Raw genomic sequence first — 15,076 nt, 5'->3', positions numbered from 1 at the left:
TCATGTAAACAACTCGATTAGCTGGTTCTGTTTGATATCACAGGATTGCACGAGCACTTGCCAACAATTATTTAAAAAATAAAAAGCTGCGCAATGTTGAGAGAACAGTTGAATCGAGCAAAACACATAACATTGGTTGCATAATTCAATTGTAAAAAATGTAAATAGCCTAGCTACAAAACTTACCATAGATAGACTGTACTTCTTATAATAGCCATATCAGACCCTTCAATAATCGTGAAGAGCCCACCATCATATTAAATAAACGTACTTTCTTTCAAAACATATGATCACTATTGTAAGAAAATAAAATGCAATCAACACATTTCAATTGCTTGTTGCTGTTTCTATAGCCTAAATAAAACAAGAGTAAGGTTATTTAAAAACCTTTGTAAATAGGCTGTCTATCATTTGACAAATTTGAAAATACATAAATTGCCATAACTTTGATATTCAATATGAAGACCATGTCAAACAGCAATGCTTTATTTTCTATTGAGTCTTATTAATGTGCAGCAAACGCTAACGCCCAGCCTACACACACCCCTTTCCAGTTAAAAACAAGTACTATGTAGTCCAAATGAACATTAGCAATTATCTTTTTATATTTACTTGCAGTACAATATCTGACATATTAGACTTACTTACTTGCATTTTGCGCGTTTCATTCCCGTGTTTCAATTTTTTTTTATGACGCAGCAAGACCCACATAGAACAACGTGATTGTCGCCATTTTTTGTTGTTATTGAAATCTCTCAACCATGTGACAAAAAAAACAGCTAGTGAGTAAATGTATAATCTTCCAATTTATTTTCGTCTGATGGATTAGGCAGGTTCCATTGACTCAAGACAACAATAGGCTGTGCATGCGCAGCATTTGACAGCTTTAGGACACTGACGCCGCCGTCTGGTTCGCAACAAGTAGGCTACATTCCTTGGTCTGCAAATGTTGCGCGGAATGACAGCGTCTCTGCGCGTAATGGTATGTAGCCTGGGTGCCAGTCTGTTTCTGTTTTCTTGCCATCTCCGTATGAAATTGTCATGTTTGGCTTGACAATGACAATGGAGTAGGCGAAAGCACAAACAGATCTAGGATTAGGCTAGTAATGTGTAATGGCCAATGTTTCAGAGGGACACCTGAAATGCGAGAATTACCGTTGCGCGCGAGCTGTATTGACTGTTGCTGTCAACAATTGTGTCCATTTTGGGGTTCACAGTGTTTTGTCAATAGGTGTCTTACACATGACTGGAAACATTAATTCAGATTTATACCATTCATTACGCAGACATTATCAAGATCATACCCCCTCTCTACTCTCCCCTCTGGAGACGTGCCAATAAATATTACTCCCAAATAGTTCTGAATAGCTTTAATTGCATTCTAATAGAACATCAATGCACGAAGTTGGCCTTTCATACAGTGAAGTAAACTTTCTGGCAACGCAGTGATCCTTTAACCGAATAGTGTGCAATAGTGTATTGACCAAGTAGAGGGGGGTCACACAAACTAGGTCTATGCATGATTGATGACCTTACCGTAGATCTATAGACTTGTGATAGCTGCATAAACTGATGCCTGTAGACTTTAGGTCAGTGAGCTAAAGTGATCTGCAGTCGTGCAGACGATTCAGGTTCTATTATTCTAATCCGTTATATTCTATACTCTTCTAGTCCTCATGTCTCAGCCATAGATTTACATATGGTTGCTACAATTAATTCCTCATGTCTCCCGCACAATAGAAAACTACAGGTACCAGATTCCTAAGCATTACCAAGATTTCCTGCGCACATTTTTTCTGGGTGATGTGTCGGGGCGGTGCTGAGAAATAGGGCGTTGTGTCAGCTCCTCCATCCATTCGCAGAGAGAATCCCTTTCTTAAAGACGCAGGCAACATACTGTCCTTTGAAAACAGGAAAAAAATCTGACTTGGTCTGCGTGAACGACGTGCTTTATAACGCATACTTTTGCAGGACACACGCAGAAATCTGAGGTGAGGAGTGATTGTGGACATCCGCGAGGTATCTCTCATTATGCGTGACTGTTGCCCTGTTGTTTTTCTCCATAGTTTAAATCCGACATCTGTACGAAAATAAATCTAGGAAGTTCAATTTCTCTCGCTGATTGGATGAATGAGGCTCTTTATCAACCTTGCAAACTGCAAGTTTCGTTTTTCTTTAGCCTTTATTAATCGTAAGTAACCAATATGGAAAGAAATTGTTTGCTCCTGCAATACTATTATACACTTCAATAACTATGTTAAATGAAACTATTATAACTATAATAAATTATAATGCACTTTAATAACTATGTTCCTGTTAACTCAAAGGAACAGAAAGTCTCTGTGCACAGACTTTGATGATAAGTTGCACAGTGCACACCATGGGCAACATTGAAATATGCTTATCAATGTTTCAATGATTGCAAAAAGTATGTTGTGCTTTTCTTTTGTCTCCTCCAGATACAGATACAGTCTGTGGTGTCTCAGGCTATAGTGGATAATGGCCAAACTGTTCCGAGCTGTGATCATGGGTCCACCAGGTTCTGGGAAGGGGACCATATCTGAAAGAATTGCGCAGAGCTTTGGACTCAAACATTTGTCCAGTGGCGACTTCCTTCGGGAGAATATAGCTGCAAATACAGGTTGGCCTATTCTTGATAAGTTACTCACCATCTACTTATCATTTACCATTCAACAATCTATGTTTAATCTATAATTTTTTCTATGTTTTCTTATTATATATATATATATATATATATATATATATATATATATATATATATATATATATATATATACACACACATTTCATTTGCCACACCTAAGTTTTCACTTCTGTAAATTCCAATAATATTGTAACACCAGCAGAGGCCCAAGTTCAGGCGAAGTGAAGAGAGTGGCTTCCATGTTGGCACCATGCCGGACTGTATCTAATAACAGTGGAGCATTTCTCAAATCAGGAAACTCCTATCATCCAAGCCACAAAAACAATAGTTCAAGTTAGAAGAGATGGCAAACCTACTGAATTGTCCACATTAAAATACACATATTATAGGGTTTCAAAAAAACCCCAGCTATAAAGAGTTTACTTTGTGTAAGGCTGTGGCAAGTAAAAACCTGTTATAGTGTGTTTAAGATGTTGAACAGCTGTTATAATGTTTAACTCCTAATTACCTTGCTGTTATAACAATGCTGCACCTCCTAAATTATATTGAGTGATGTTTGTAACTTCTCTGATTTGACTTCTTTGAGTCCATTAAATGGAGCCTATTTTAATCAGAACATGTGCCCAGCTCTTTAGCCCACAAATGAAATGTGATGCATTCAGGGCAAACCCAAAACACATGTGTATACTTGTAATTACAGTTGTCAGTACTGCTTTAAGGCCATGCCTTACTAAACTAAACCCAGTTTCCAGACTTACTATACTGGAATTATTTACAGTACATAGGCCTACAGTAGCACTTGTATAAACACGTCATACTCTGCATTGAACCATAGAAAAACCATAGAGATCTTCCGTTTAATTCTGTGGACACAACAATAGTATGCTTTGGCTTTATGTACTTCTATTGTTGCCACTGTAACAACATTGTCGTGATCCAGATTGGTCAGTAGGTCATTCAATGACATTAATCAATTATTGATGACTGTAGTTTAGAAACTGTAGTTTTGTCTGGAGATCCGTCTTAGATGCAAGTTACGTGACTGACTGCTGTGACTAAAGCAGGGGAAAAAGCAGGAAAAGAAAGCAGGATGAATGGGTAATTGCTTAGGTGTTGTGTAACTGTCCAGTGAAAATGTCATTTTGAAAAGTTAATATTCTGTTAACTCATACCCAAATAATGTTGTTGAGTCGTCCTATACTTATACTTGTGACCAAAGCATAAATTGGAGGAAAAAACACAACCTTGTATCTCAAACAGACTGTTTAAAAAATGCTTGCTATTTCCTCAAAGTATGATGTCATACTCCTGAAGAGGATGAGCTTAATGTAACAGGTTAGGAGAATTAGTTCAAGGTTAGGAAAAGGGTTAAGGTTAGGTTAGCGAAAATACTCTCCTAACTTGCTACAAAAAGTAACTTCCAATTATAGATGTATTGAAATGGTGTGGTTTTAGGGAGTCCCCTGGCCAATCAGCGGTCTACTCGCATGAATATTTTTAATGAACGGTATATGCCCACATGATTCCAAAACAGAAAAGTTGCTTTTTAACAATTAATTAATTACAATTCTTTGGAGGAAAAATATTCCACTCATATTGTAGGTCATATTTCAAAGAAATCTGGAAACACTGGACAATTACTTTAAAGCCATAAATGGTATTCCTAGATGGGTTTGCTCTACCTCCCTGCCTCTAGCCTAAAGTCCAGCTCTCTTATCAGAAGTCTTTCAAAATGTATTAATGTGTTTTACATATCAAGTATGGATGCCATCATCATCATCATCTTATTTTCTTCTTCATCCTCTCTCCCCTCCCTCCCTCTCTCCACAGAGGCTGGTGTTCTTGCTAAGACCTACATAGAGAGGGGTCTGATGGTGCCGGACAATGTGATGACACGGCTCTTACTGCCCAGGCTGGAGGAGATGACTCGCCACAGCTGGCTGATGGATGGTAAGATCACACACACACATACACTGCTCAAAAAAATAAAGGGAACACTTAAACAACACAATGTAACTCCAAGTCAATCACACTTCGGTGAAATCAAACTGTGCACTTAGGAAGCAACACTGATTGACAATAAATTTCACATGCTGTTGTGCAAATGGAATAGACAACAGGTGGAACGGTCAGAAACAGACTCCATGAGGGTGGTATGAGGGCCCGACGTCCACAGGTGGGGGTTGTGCTTACAGCCCAACACCGTGCAGGACGTTTGGCATTTGCCATTTGCCAGAAAACACCAAGATTGGCAAATTCGCCACTGGCGCCCTGTGCTCTTCACAGATGAAAGCAGGTTCACACTGAGCACATGTGACAGACGTGACAGTCTGGAGTCGCCGTGGAGAACGTTCTGCTGCCTGCAACATCCTCCAGCATGACCGGTTTGGCGGTGGGTCAGTCATGGTGTGGGGTGGCATTTCTTTGGGGGGCCGCACAGCCCTCCATGTGCTCGCCAGAGGTAGCCTGACTGCCATTAGGTACCGAGATGAGATCCTCAGACCCCTTGTGAGACCATATGCTGGTGCGGTTGGCCCTGGGTTCCTCCTAATGCAAGACAATGCTAGACCTCATGTGGCTGGAGTGTGTCAGCAGTTCCTGCAAGAGGAAGGCATTGATGCTATGGACTGGCCTGCCCGTTCCCCACACCTGAATTCAATTGAGCACTGGGACATCATGTCTCGCTCCATCCACCAATGCCACATTGCACCACAGACTGTCCAGGAGTTGGTGGATGCTTTAGTCCAGGTCTGGGAGGAGATCCCTCAGGAGACCATCCGCCACCTCATCAGGAGCATGCCCAGGTGTTGTAGGGAGGTCATACAGGCACGTGGAGGCCTGTAGTTTTCCCACTTTAATTTTGAGTGTGACTCCAAATCCAGACCTCCATGGGTTGATAAATTTGATTTCCATTGATAATTTTTGTGTGATTTTGTTGTCAGCACATTCAACTATGTAAAGAAAAAAGTATTTTATAAGAATATTTCATTCATTCAGATCTAGGATGTGTTATTTTACTGTTCCCTTTATTTTTTTGAGCAGTGTATACAGTGCACGCCCAATTTTTCAGTTTTTGATTTGTTAAAAAAGTTTGAAATATCCAATAAATGTCGTTTCACTTCATGATTGTGTCCCACTTGTTGTTGGTTCTTCACAAAAAAATACAGTTTTATATCTTTATGTTTGAAGCCTGAAATGTGGCAAAAGGTCGCAAAGTTCAAGGGGGCCGAATACTTTCGCAAGGCACTGTATACACACACACACACACACACACACACACACACACACACACACACACACACACACACACACACTTGTAAACAAGACTTGATGGGGACACATGACAGACACACACACATACAAACCCGCACCCTCCCCACAGTCGCCCTCATCCCTCTCTTCTCTCCCTCAGGGTTTCCCTGTACCCTAGCCCAGGCCAAGGCTCTGAACAGTACCTGTGATCTGGACCTGGTCATCAGCCTCAACATCCCTTATGAGACCCTGAAGGACCGGCTGAGTGATCGCTGGATCCACCCAGCCAGCGGCAGGGTCTACAACAGGGGATTCAACCCTCCACGCGTACAGGTCCGTAATGTTGTCATGTTGTGTCTTGTCTCTGTCCTTTCCCTTCACCCTGTCTCCCTCTGCTGGTCGTTGTTAGGTTACCTTTTCTCCCCCGCTTTCTCCCAGCTGTTCCTTGTCTCCTCTAACTACCCATTCACCCCGTTTCCCACCTGTTCCCTTTTTCCCTCTGATTAGGTCCCTATATCTCTCTCTGTTTCTGTTCCTGTCCTTGTCGGATTCTTGTTTGTGTTTCATGCCTGAGCCAGACTATCGTCATGTTTGCTGTAACCTTGTCCTGTCCTGTCGGAATCTGCCGGTCTATCTGAGCCTACCTATGTTTGGTTATTAAAGAAGCTCTGTTTAAGTTAGTTCGCTTTTGGGTCCTCATTCACTCACCATAACAGAAGAATCCGACCAAGAATGGACCCAGCGACTTCGGATCCTCTCCACTCAGCCGTCGGGATCCAGGGAGCGATGCTAGGCAGACACGAGCAGGAAGTGTCTGCTGCTCGACATGCCGTTGAGACCCTGGCCACCCAAGTCTCCAACCTCACAGAACAGGTTCACCATCTCCGCCTCGATCCACCGGCCACTTCCAGGGCTTTCGAATCTCCGGAGCCCAGAATCAATAACCCGCCGTGTTACTCTGGGGAGCCCACTGAATGCCGCTCGTTCCTCACCCAGTGTGATATTGTGTTTTCTCTCCAGCCCAACACTTACTCCAGGAGCACTGCTCGTGTCGCCTACGTCATATCTCTCCTTATTGGACGGGCTCGTGAATGGGGCACGGCAATCTGGGAGGCAAGGGCTGAGTGTACTAACCAGTATCAGGACTTTAAGGAGGAGATGATACGGGTTTTTGATCGATCTGTTTTTGGGGAGGAGGCTTCCAGGGCCCTGTCTTCCCTATGTCAAGGCAATCGATCCATAACAGACTACTCTATTGAGTTTCGCACTCTTGCTGTCTCCAGTGGCTGGAACGAGCCGGCCTTGCTCGCTCGTCTTCTGGAGGGTCTCCGCGCAGAGGTAAAGGATGAGATTCTCTCCCGGGAGGTTCCTTCCAGCATGGATTCCTTGATTGAACTCGCTATTCGCATTGAGCGACGGGTTGATCTTCGTCACCGAGCTCGTGGAAAGGAGCTCGCGCTCTCCGTCGCCCCCCTCTCCGCATCACTACCATCTTCCTCTGCCGGCTCGGGTGCTGAGCCCATGCAGCTGGGAGGTATCCGCATCTCGACTAAGGAGAGGGAACGGAGAATCACCAACCGCCTCTGTCTCTATTGCGGTTCCGCTGGTCATTTTGTCACTTCATGTCCAGTAAAAGGCCAGAGCTCGTCAGTAAGCGGAGGGCTACTGGTGAGCGCTACTACTCCTGTCTCTCCTTCAAGATCCTGCACTACCTTGTCGGTCCATCTACGCTGGACCGGTTCGTCTGCTTCCTGCAGTGCCTTAATAGACTCTGGGGCGGAGGGCTGTTTTATGGACGAGACCTGGGCTCGGGAACATGACATTCCTCTCAGACAGTTAAAGGAGCCCACGGCCTTGTTCGCCCTGGATGGTAGTCCTCTCCCCAGGATTCAGCGTGAGACGCTACCTTTAACCCTCACTGTTTCTGGTAATCATAGTGAAACCATTTCTTTTTTAATTTTTCGTTCACCTTTTACACCTGTTGTTTTGGGCCATCCCTGGCTAGTTTGTCATAATCCTTCCATTAATTGGTCTAGTAATTCTATCCTCTCCTGGAACGTCTCTTGTCATGTGAAATGTTTAATGTCTGCTATCCCTCCTGTTTCCTCTGTCTCTTCTTCACAGGAGGAGCCTGGTGATTTGACAGGGGTGCCGGAGGAATATCACGATCTGCGCACGGTGTTCAGTCGGTCCAGGGCCACCTCTCTTCCTCCACACCGGTCGTATGATTGTAGTATTGATCTCCTTCCGGGAACCACCCCCCCCCGGGGTAGACTATACTCTCTGTCGGCTCCCGAACGTAAGGCTCTCGAAGATTATTTGTCTGTAGCTCTTGACGCCGGTACCATAGTCCCCTCCTCCTCTCCCGCCGGAGCGGGGTTTTTTTTTGTCAAGAAGAAGGACGGGTCTCTGCGCCCCTGCATAGATTATCGAGGGCTGAATGACATAACAGTGAAGAATCGTTATCCGCTTCCTCTTATGTCTTCAGCCTTCGAGATCCTGCAGGGAGCCAGGTTTTTCACTAAGTTGGACCTTCGTAACGCTTACCATCTCGTGCGCATCAGGGAGGGGGACGAGTGGAAGACGGCGTTTAACACTCCGTTAGGGCACTTTGAATACCGGGTTCTTCCTTTCGGCCTCGCTAACGCTCCAGCTGTCTTTCAGGCATTAGTCAATGATGTCCTGAGAGACATGCTGAACATCTTTGTTTTCGTCTACCTTGACGATATCCTGATTTTTTCACCGTCACTCCAGATTCATGTTCAGCACGTCCGACGTGTCCTCCAGCGCCTTTTAGAGAATTGTCTTTTTGTGAAGGCTGAGAAGTGCACTTTTCATGCCTCCTCCGTCACATTTCTCGGTTCTGTTATTTCCGCTGAAGGCATTAAGATGGATCCCGCTAAGGTCCAAGCTGTCATTGATTGGCCCGTCCCTAAGTCACGCGTCGAGCTGCAGCGCTTTCTCGGCTTCGCGAACTTCTATCGTCGTTTCATCCGTAATTTCGGTCAGGTGGCAGCTCCTCTCACAGCCCTTACTTCTGTCAAGACGTGCTTTAAGTGGTCCGTTTCCGCCCAGGGAGCTTTTGATCTCCTCAAGAATCGTTTTACATCCGCTCCTATCCTTGTTACACCTGACGTCTCTAGACAGTTCGTTGTCGAGGTTGACGCGTCAGAGGTGGGCGTGGGAGCCATTCTTTCTCAGCGCTCCCTCTCTGACGACAAGGTCCACCCATGCGCGTATTTTTCTCATCGCCTGTCGCCGTCGGAACGTAACTATGATGTGGGTAACCGCGAACTGCTCGCCATCCGGTTAGCCCTAGGCGAATGGCGACAGTGGTTGGAGGGGGCGACCGTTCCTTTTGTCGTTTGGACTGACCATAGGAACCTTGAGTACATCCGTTCTGCCAAACGACTTAATGCGCGTCAGGCGCGTTGGGCGCTGTTTTTCGCTCGTTTCGAGTTCGTGATTTCTTATCGTCCGGGCTCTAAGAACACCAAGCCTGATGCTTTGTCTCGTCTCTTCAGTTCTTCAGTAGCCTCCACTGACCCCGAGGGGATTCTCCCTGAGGGGCGTGTTGTCGGGTTGACTGTCTGGGGAATTGAGAGGCAGGTAAAACAAGCGCTCACTCACACTCCGTCGCCGCGCGCTTGTCCTAGGAACCTTCTTTTCGTTCCCGTTCCTACTCGTCTGGCCGTTCTTCAGTGGGCTCACTCTGCCAAGTTAGCCGGCCACCCTGGCGTTCGGGGTACGCTTGCTTCCATTCGCCAGCGTTTTTGGTGGCCCACCCGGGAGCATGACACGCGTCGTTTCGTGGCTGCTTGTTCGGTCTGCGCGCAGACTAAGTCCGGTAACTCTCCTCCTGCCGGCCGTCTCAGGCCGCTTCCTATTCCCTCTCGACCGTGGTCTCACATCGCCTTAGATTTTGTCACCGGACTGCCTTCGTCAGCGGGGAAGACTGTTATTCTTACGGTTGTCGATAGGTTCTCTAAGGCGGCTCATTTCATTCCCCTTGCTAAGCTTCCTTCTGCTAAAGAGACGGCACAAATCATCATCGAGAACGTTTTCAGAATTCATGGCCTTCCGTCAGACGTCGTTTCGGACAGAGGTCCGCAATTCACGTCTCAATTTTGGAGGGAGTTTTGCCGTTTGATTGGGGCTTCCGTCAGTCTCTCTTCCGGCTTTCACCCCCAGTCTAACGGTCAAGCAGAACGGGCCAATCAGACTATTGGTCGCATCTTACGCAGTCTTTCTTTTCGCAACCCTGCGTCTTGGTCAGAACAGCTCCCCTGGGCAGAATACGCCCACAACTCGCTTCCTTCGTCTGCGACCGGGCTATCTCCTTTTCAGAGTAGCCTCGGGTACCAGCCTCCGCTGTTCTCATCTCAGTTCGCCGAGTCCAGCGTCCCCTCCGCTCAGGCTTTTGTCCAACGTTGCGAGCGCACCTGGAAGAGGGTCAGGTCTGCACTTTGCCGTTATAGGGCGCAGACTGTGAGGGCTGCTAATAAGCGTAGAACTAAGAGTCCTAGATATTGTCGCGGTCAGAGAGTTTGGCTCTCCACTCAGAACCTTCCCCTTAAGACGGCTTCTCGCAAGTTGACCCCGCGGTTCATTGGTCCGTTCCGTATTTCTCGGGTCATTAATCCTGTCGCAGTTCGACTTCTTCTTCCGCGATACCTTCGTCGCGTCCACCCGGTCTTCCATGTCTCCTGTATTAAGCCCGTTCTTCGCGCCCCCGCTCGTCTTCCCCCCCCCCCCCCCATCCTTGTCGAGGGCGCACCCATCTACAGGGTCCGCAGGATTTTGGACATGCGTCCTCGGGGCCGTGGTCACCAGTACCTTGTCGATTGGGAGGGGTACGGTCCTGAGGAGAGGAGTTGGGTTCCCTCTCGGGACGTGCTGGACCGTGCGCTGATCGAGGATTTCCTCCGTTGCCGCCAGGTTTCCTCCTCGAGTGCGCCAGGAGGCGCTCGGTGAGTGGGGGGGTACTGTCATGTTGTGTCTTGTCTCTGTCCTTTCCCTTCACCCTGTCTCCCTCTGCTGGTCGTTGTTAGGTTACCTTTTCTCCCCCGCTTTCTCCCAGCTGTTCCTTGTCTCCTCTAACTACCCATTCACCCCGTTTCCCACCTGTTCCCTTTTTCCCTCTGATTAGGTCCCTATATCTCTCTCTGTTTCTGTTCCTGTCCTTGTCGGATTCTTGTTTGTGTTTCATGCCTGAGCCAGACTATCGTCATGTTTGCTGTAACCTTGTCCTGTCCTGTCGGAATCTGCCGGTCTATCTGAGCCTACCTATGTTTGGTTATTAAAGAAGCTCTGTTTAAGTTAGTTCGCTTTTGGGTCCTCATTCACTCACCATAACAAATGTAGTGATTCTCTCCTTTTAATCACCAGTTTGTCACCCTTTTCTCACCTTTACACGTGTTTAGACTTCTGGTTAGTCTGTCTGTTCCTCCCAGAACCCAGCACTAAGCAATGGTTTCTACAGAAGGCTGTGAAAATATGGTACCAGATTATCTTGTATTTGTTTATGATCAGTACAATCTTTGAATAATTTGAATGTGAGGGGTTCAAGATAACTCTCTGTGTACAGTTTTCATGAGTTTACGCCATTGCTGTAAGAATCTCTCTGTGTTGTGTCATCTCTCCAGGGCAGGGATGACCTCAGCGGAGAGCCTCTGATCCAGCATGATAATGACCAACCAGAGGCCCTAGTGGCCAGACTGAGGCACTACAAGGACGTGGCCAAGCCAGTCATAGACCTGTACAAGTACGTCCACTCTTCACATCACTGACACATTTTTAAAAGCACTGTGTAAATAGCTTTCCCTGTAAAGTCTAGTCTAATCTTGTGTAGTCAGTTTATCATTAATGTCCATGGTCAGAAATACTGTACCCACCTTCGTACTCTCTCACCATTGCTTATTTAACGTTTTTGGCCATACTTTACATTCTTACATGGACATTTCAGATAAAGTACATAACTGATCAGTTACATAGTAATTACAATTTAGTTTCAATATTATTATAATGTTACTACAATATAATGTGTTTAAGCTACATGGTATCAATGCAACAATGCATCTAAAGTGTGACCTTATTTTCCTCCCCAGGTCAAAGGGCATCCTGCACACGTTTTCTGGCACAGAGACCGACAGGATCTGGCCTTACATCAACTCTCTTCTCAGCACTAAGATCCCTAGCAGACCTGAGACAGACACACAGCACATCCCAATGCCCTGAGCAGAGCAGAGGTGACATAGTAGGAGTGCAGGCCATGCACAGGAGCTGTTAGGAGCCTCTTTAGCTTGGCAGTTGCTACCAAAACATGTCTGCAAATACAATATTATGCACTACATACAGGTGAAGTCAAAAGTTTACATACACTTAGGTTGGAGTCATTAAAACTTGTTTTTCAACCACTCCACAAATTTCTTGATAACAAACTATAGTTTTGCAAGTCGGTTAGGACATCTACTTTGTGCATGACACAAGTAATATTTCCAACAATTGTTTACAGGCAGATTATTTAATTTATAATTCACTGTATCACAATTCCGGTGGGTCAGAAGTTTACATACACTAAGTTGACTGTGCCTTTAAACAGCTTGGAAAAATCCAGAAAATTATGTCATGGCTTTAGAAGCTTCTGATAGGCGAATTGACATAATTTGAGTCAATTGGAGGTGTACCTGTGGATGTATTTCAAGGCCTACCTTCAAACTCAGTGCCTCTTTGCTTGACAAGACCTCAGAAAAAAAATTGAAGACCTCCACAAGTCTGGTTCATCCTTGGGAGCAATTTCCAAACGCCTGAAGGTACCACGTTCATCTGTACAAACAATAGTATGCAAGTATAACCACCATGGGACCACGCAGCTGTCATACCGCTCAGGAAGGAGACGCGTTCTGTCTCCTAGAGATGAACGTACTTTGGTGTGAAAAGTGCAAATCAATCACAGAACAACAGCAAAAGACCTTGTGAAGATTCTGGAGGAAACAGGTACAAAAGTATCTATATCCACAGTAAAACAAGTCCTATATCGACATAACCTGAAAGGCCGCTCAGCAAGGAAAAAGCCACTGCTCCAAAACTCCAGACTACGGTTTGCAACTGCATGTGGGGATAAAGATTGTACTTTTTGAAGAAATGCCCTCTGGTCTGATGAAACAAAAATATAACTGTTTGGCCATAATGACCATCGTTATGTTTGGAGGAAAAAGGGGGAGGCTTGCAAGCCGAAGAACACCATCCCATATATTGAAGCAACATCTCAAGACATCAGTCAGGAAGTTAAATCTTGGTCGCAAATGGGTTGCAAAAAGTCAAGGTATTGGAGAGGCCATCACAAGTCCCTGACCTCAATCCTTTAGAAAATGTATGTGCAGAACTGAAAAAGCCTGTTCGAGCAAGGAGGCTTTGAAACCTGACTCAGTTACAGCAGCTCTGTCAGGAGGAATGGGCCAAAATTCACCCAATTTATTGTGGGAAGCTTGTGGAAGGCTACCCGAATCGTTTGACCCAAGTTAAACAATTTAAAGGCAATGCTACCAAATACTAATTGGGTGTATGTAAACCTCTGACCCACTGGGAATGTGATGAAAGGAATAAAAGCTGAAATAAATAATTCTCTCTACTATTATTCTTACATTTCACATTCATAAAATAAAGTGGTGATCTTAACTGACCTAAGACAGGGAATTTGTATTTAAATGTATTTGGCTAAGATGTATGTAAACTTTCGACTTCAACTATAAATCAGGAGGCCACACCTTCAGTCCTCAATGGCTACAGTGTACGGTTTTCATCCTTACCTGTTAACCAGAGACTGATTTCCCCTCTCCAGATAATAAGTATGAACCCCAGGGAGAAATGGAAATCAGCAGGACTGCAGAACTTGAGAGCCTGAGTTGTGCAACCCTAAGTATGCCTTTAATAGCCAGACATGCATAAAGATGGTGGCCCCAATGTACTTACCGCAAACGCCTAATTAGCTTTTTTCTCTCCATTACTCTTGTTTTGTGTAACGGAGTGCACTGTATATTACGGCGCCATAGTTGAACAACTCTGTGAGTAGTGCTAAAGCAATGAAGTCATACCTGGATTCCTCCATCTTCATGCACCTTCGCCTCTTACATTCTTATTACTCTTACATAGATAGCCTAGCGGTTAGCGCGTTGGGCCAGTAACCGAAAGGTTGCTTGTTCGAGTCTCTGAGCCAACACAGTGAAATATCTGTTGATGTGCCCTTGAGCAAGGCACTTAACCCTAATTGCTCCATGGTTGCTGTTGATAATGGCAGACCCTGGCCATGACCCCACTCTCCGAAGGTATCTCAAAAAATACATTTCTAATTCACACATGCATATTAATTTGCACTTGTAATTAACTAACTGTTGAAATCTAATTTTTCTTTCATTTAAACTGAAATTACTATTGTTTTCTTCTAAACAGCACACCCTATAATGTGGCTTACTTTTAGAGTTCCGTCAGATTAAGATGTTCATCTTTATCAAAGTTAGATTACATTAATATGTTTTTGTGTTCAATTTAAAACTGTTTTGTTTATTTTCGTTATACCAAATATAACCTTATAAGACTAAATAATGTAAAATGATTCTAATGAAATGTTCTAATTCTAATGAATTCTAAAAAACAATAAGGTCTATAACTGCATTAAAAGGGACCAAAGAGTGTTTTAACCAATTGAAAGTGTAATACGTCTGAATGGCTGTATCAGAAAAGGGATGAGTGTGGTCAGTGTGGTTGGACAGTATTTGTGGGAGGATGTGTCTCCCTGTTAGATTTCAATAACACAATATGGAAACAGTCGCTGGTGTAAACTGTAACTGGGCCAGTATGAGTATGACAAGCCCATTATGGTGAATGAGTGATTAGGAAAGCTCTTCATACACTGTGTATTACCACCACACACTGAATGTTTTCTGTCCAGAAGTCATGTTTTCATACACTGTGTATTACCCCACCACCACACACTGAATGTTTTCTGTCCAGAAGTCATGTTGCTGTCCAAACTCTGGCATATTCCAAGGAACATTTTTTAAAAATTCTCAGAATTTCCTTTCAGGTCTTTGACTTCTCAAGGTCAAACACCAGTTCCAGGCACTATGCCTACTATGAATATGCTTACAGTAGAAACTAAAT

General features: G+C 44.7%; 1 protein-coding gene across 4 annotated transcripts; it reads left to right on the top strand.

Moving 5' to 3' along the window:
• Positions 1-534: 534 nt before the first annotated feature.
• ak4 (adenylate kinase 4) lies at positions 535-14,623 on the top strand. 4 transcript variants are annotated; one of them, XM_021604612.3, is made up of 6 exons: positions 535-982; positions 2,460-2,641; positions 4,496-4,615; positions 6,078-6,250; positions 11,563-11,681; positions 12,025-14,623. In XM_021604612.3, exons 2-6 carry the CDS (start codon positions 2,500-2,502, stop codon positions 12,152-12,154), a joined length of 684 nt encoding a protein of 227 aa, XP_021460287.1. In that variant the 5' UTR covers positions 535-982; positions 2,460-2,499; the 3' UTR covers positions 12,155-14,623. The 4 variants fall into 4 exon arrangements, with proteins under 4 accessions (XP_021460287.1, XP_021460285.1, XP_021460286.1 ...); XM_021604610.3 differs by lacking the exon at positions 535-982 and adding an exon at positions 1,741-1,991; XM_021604611.3 differs by lacking the exon at positions 535-982 and adding an exon at positions 1,855-2,191.
• The last annotated feature ends 453 nt before the right edge of the window (positions 14,624-15,076 follow it).

The sequence above is a fragment of the Oncorhynchus mykiss genome, chromosome 5, assembly GCF_057628025.1.
Source record: "Oncorhynchus mykiss isolate SJ-2025 chromosome 5, ASM5762802v1, whole genome shotgun sequence".
NCBI classification, from domain to species: Eukaryota; Metazoa; Chordata; class Actinopteri; order Salmoniformes; family Salmonidae; genus Oncorhynchus; species Oncorhynchus mykiss.
Note: the sequence above shows the minus strand (reverse complement) of the source record. Positions and strands in the feature narration are given on the sequence as shown.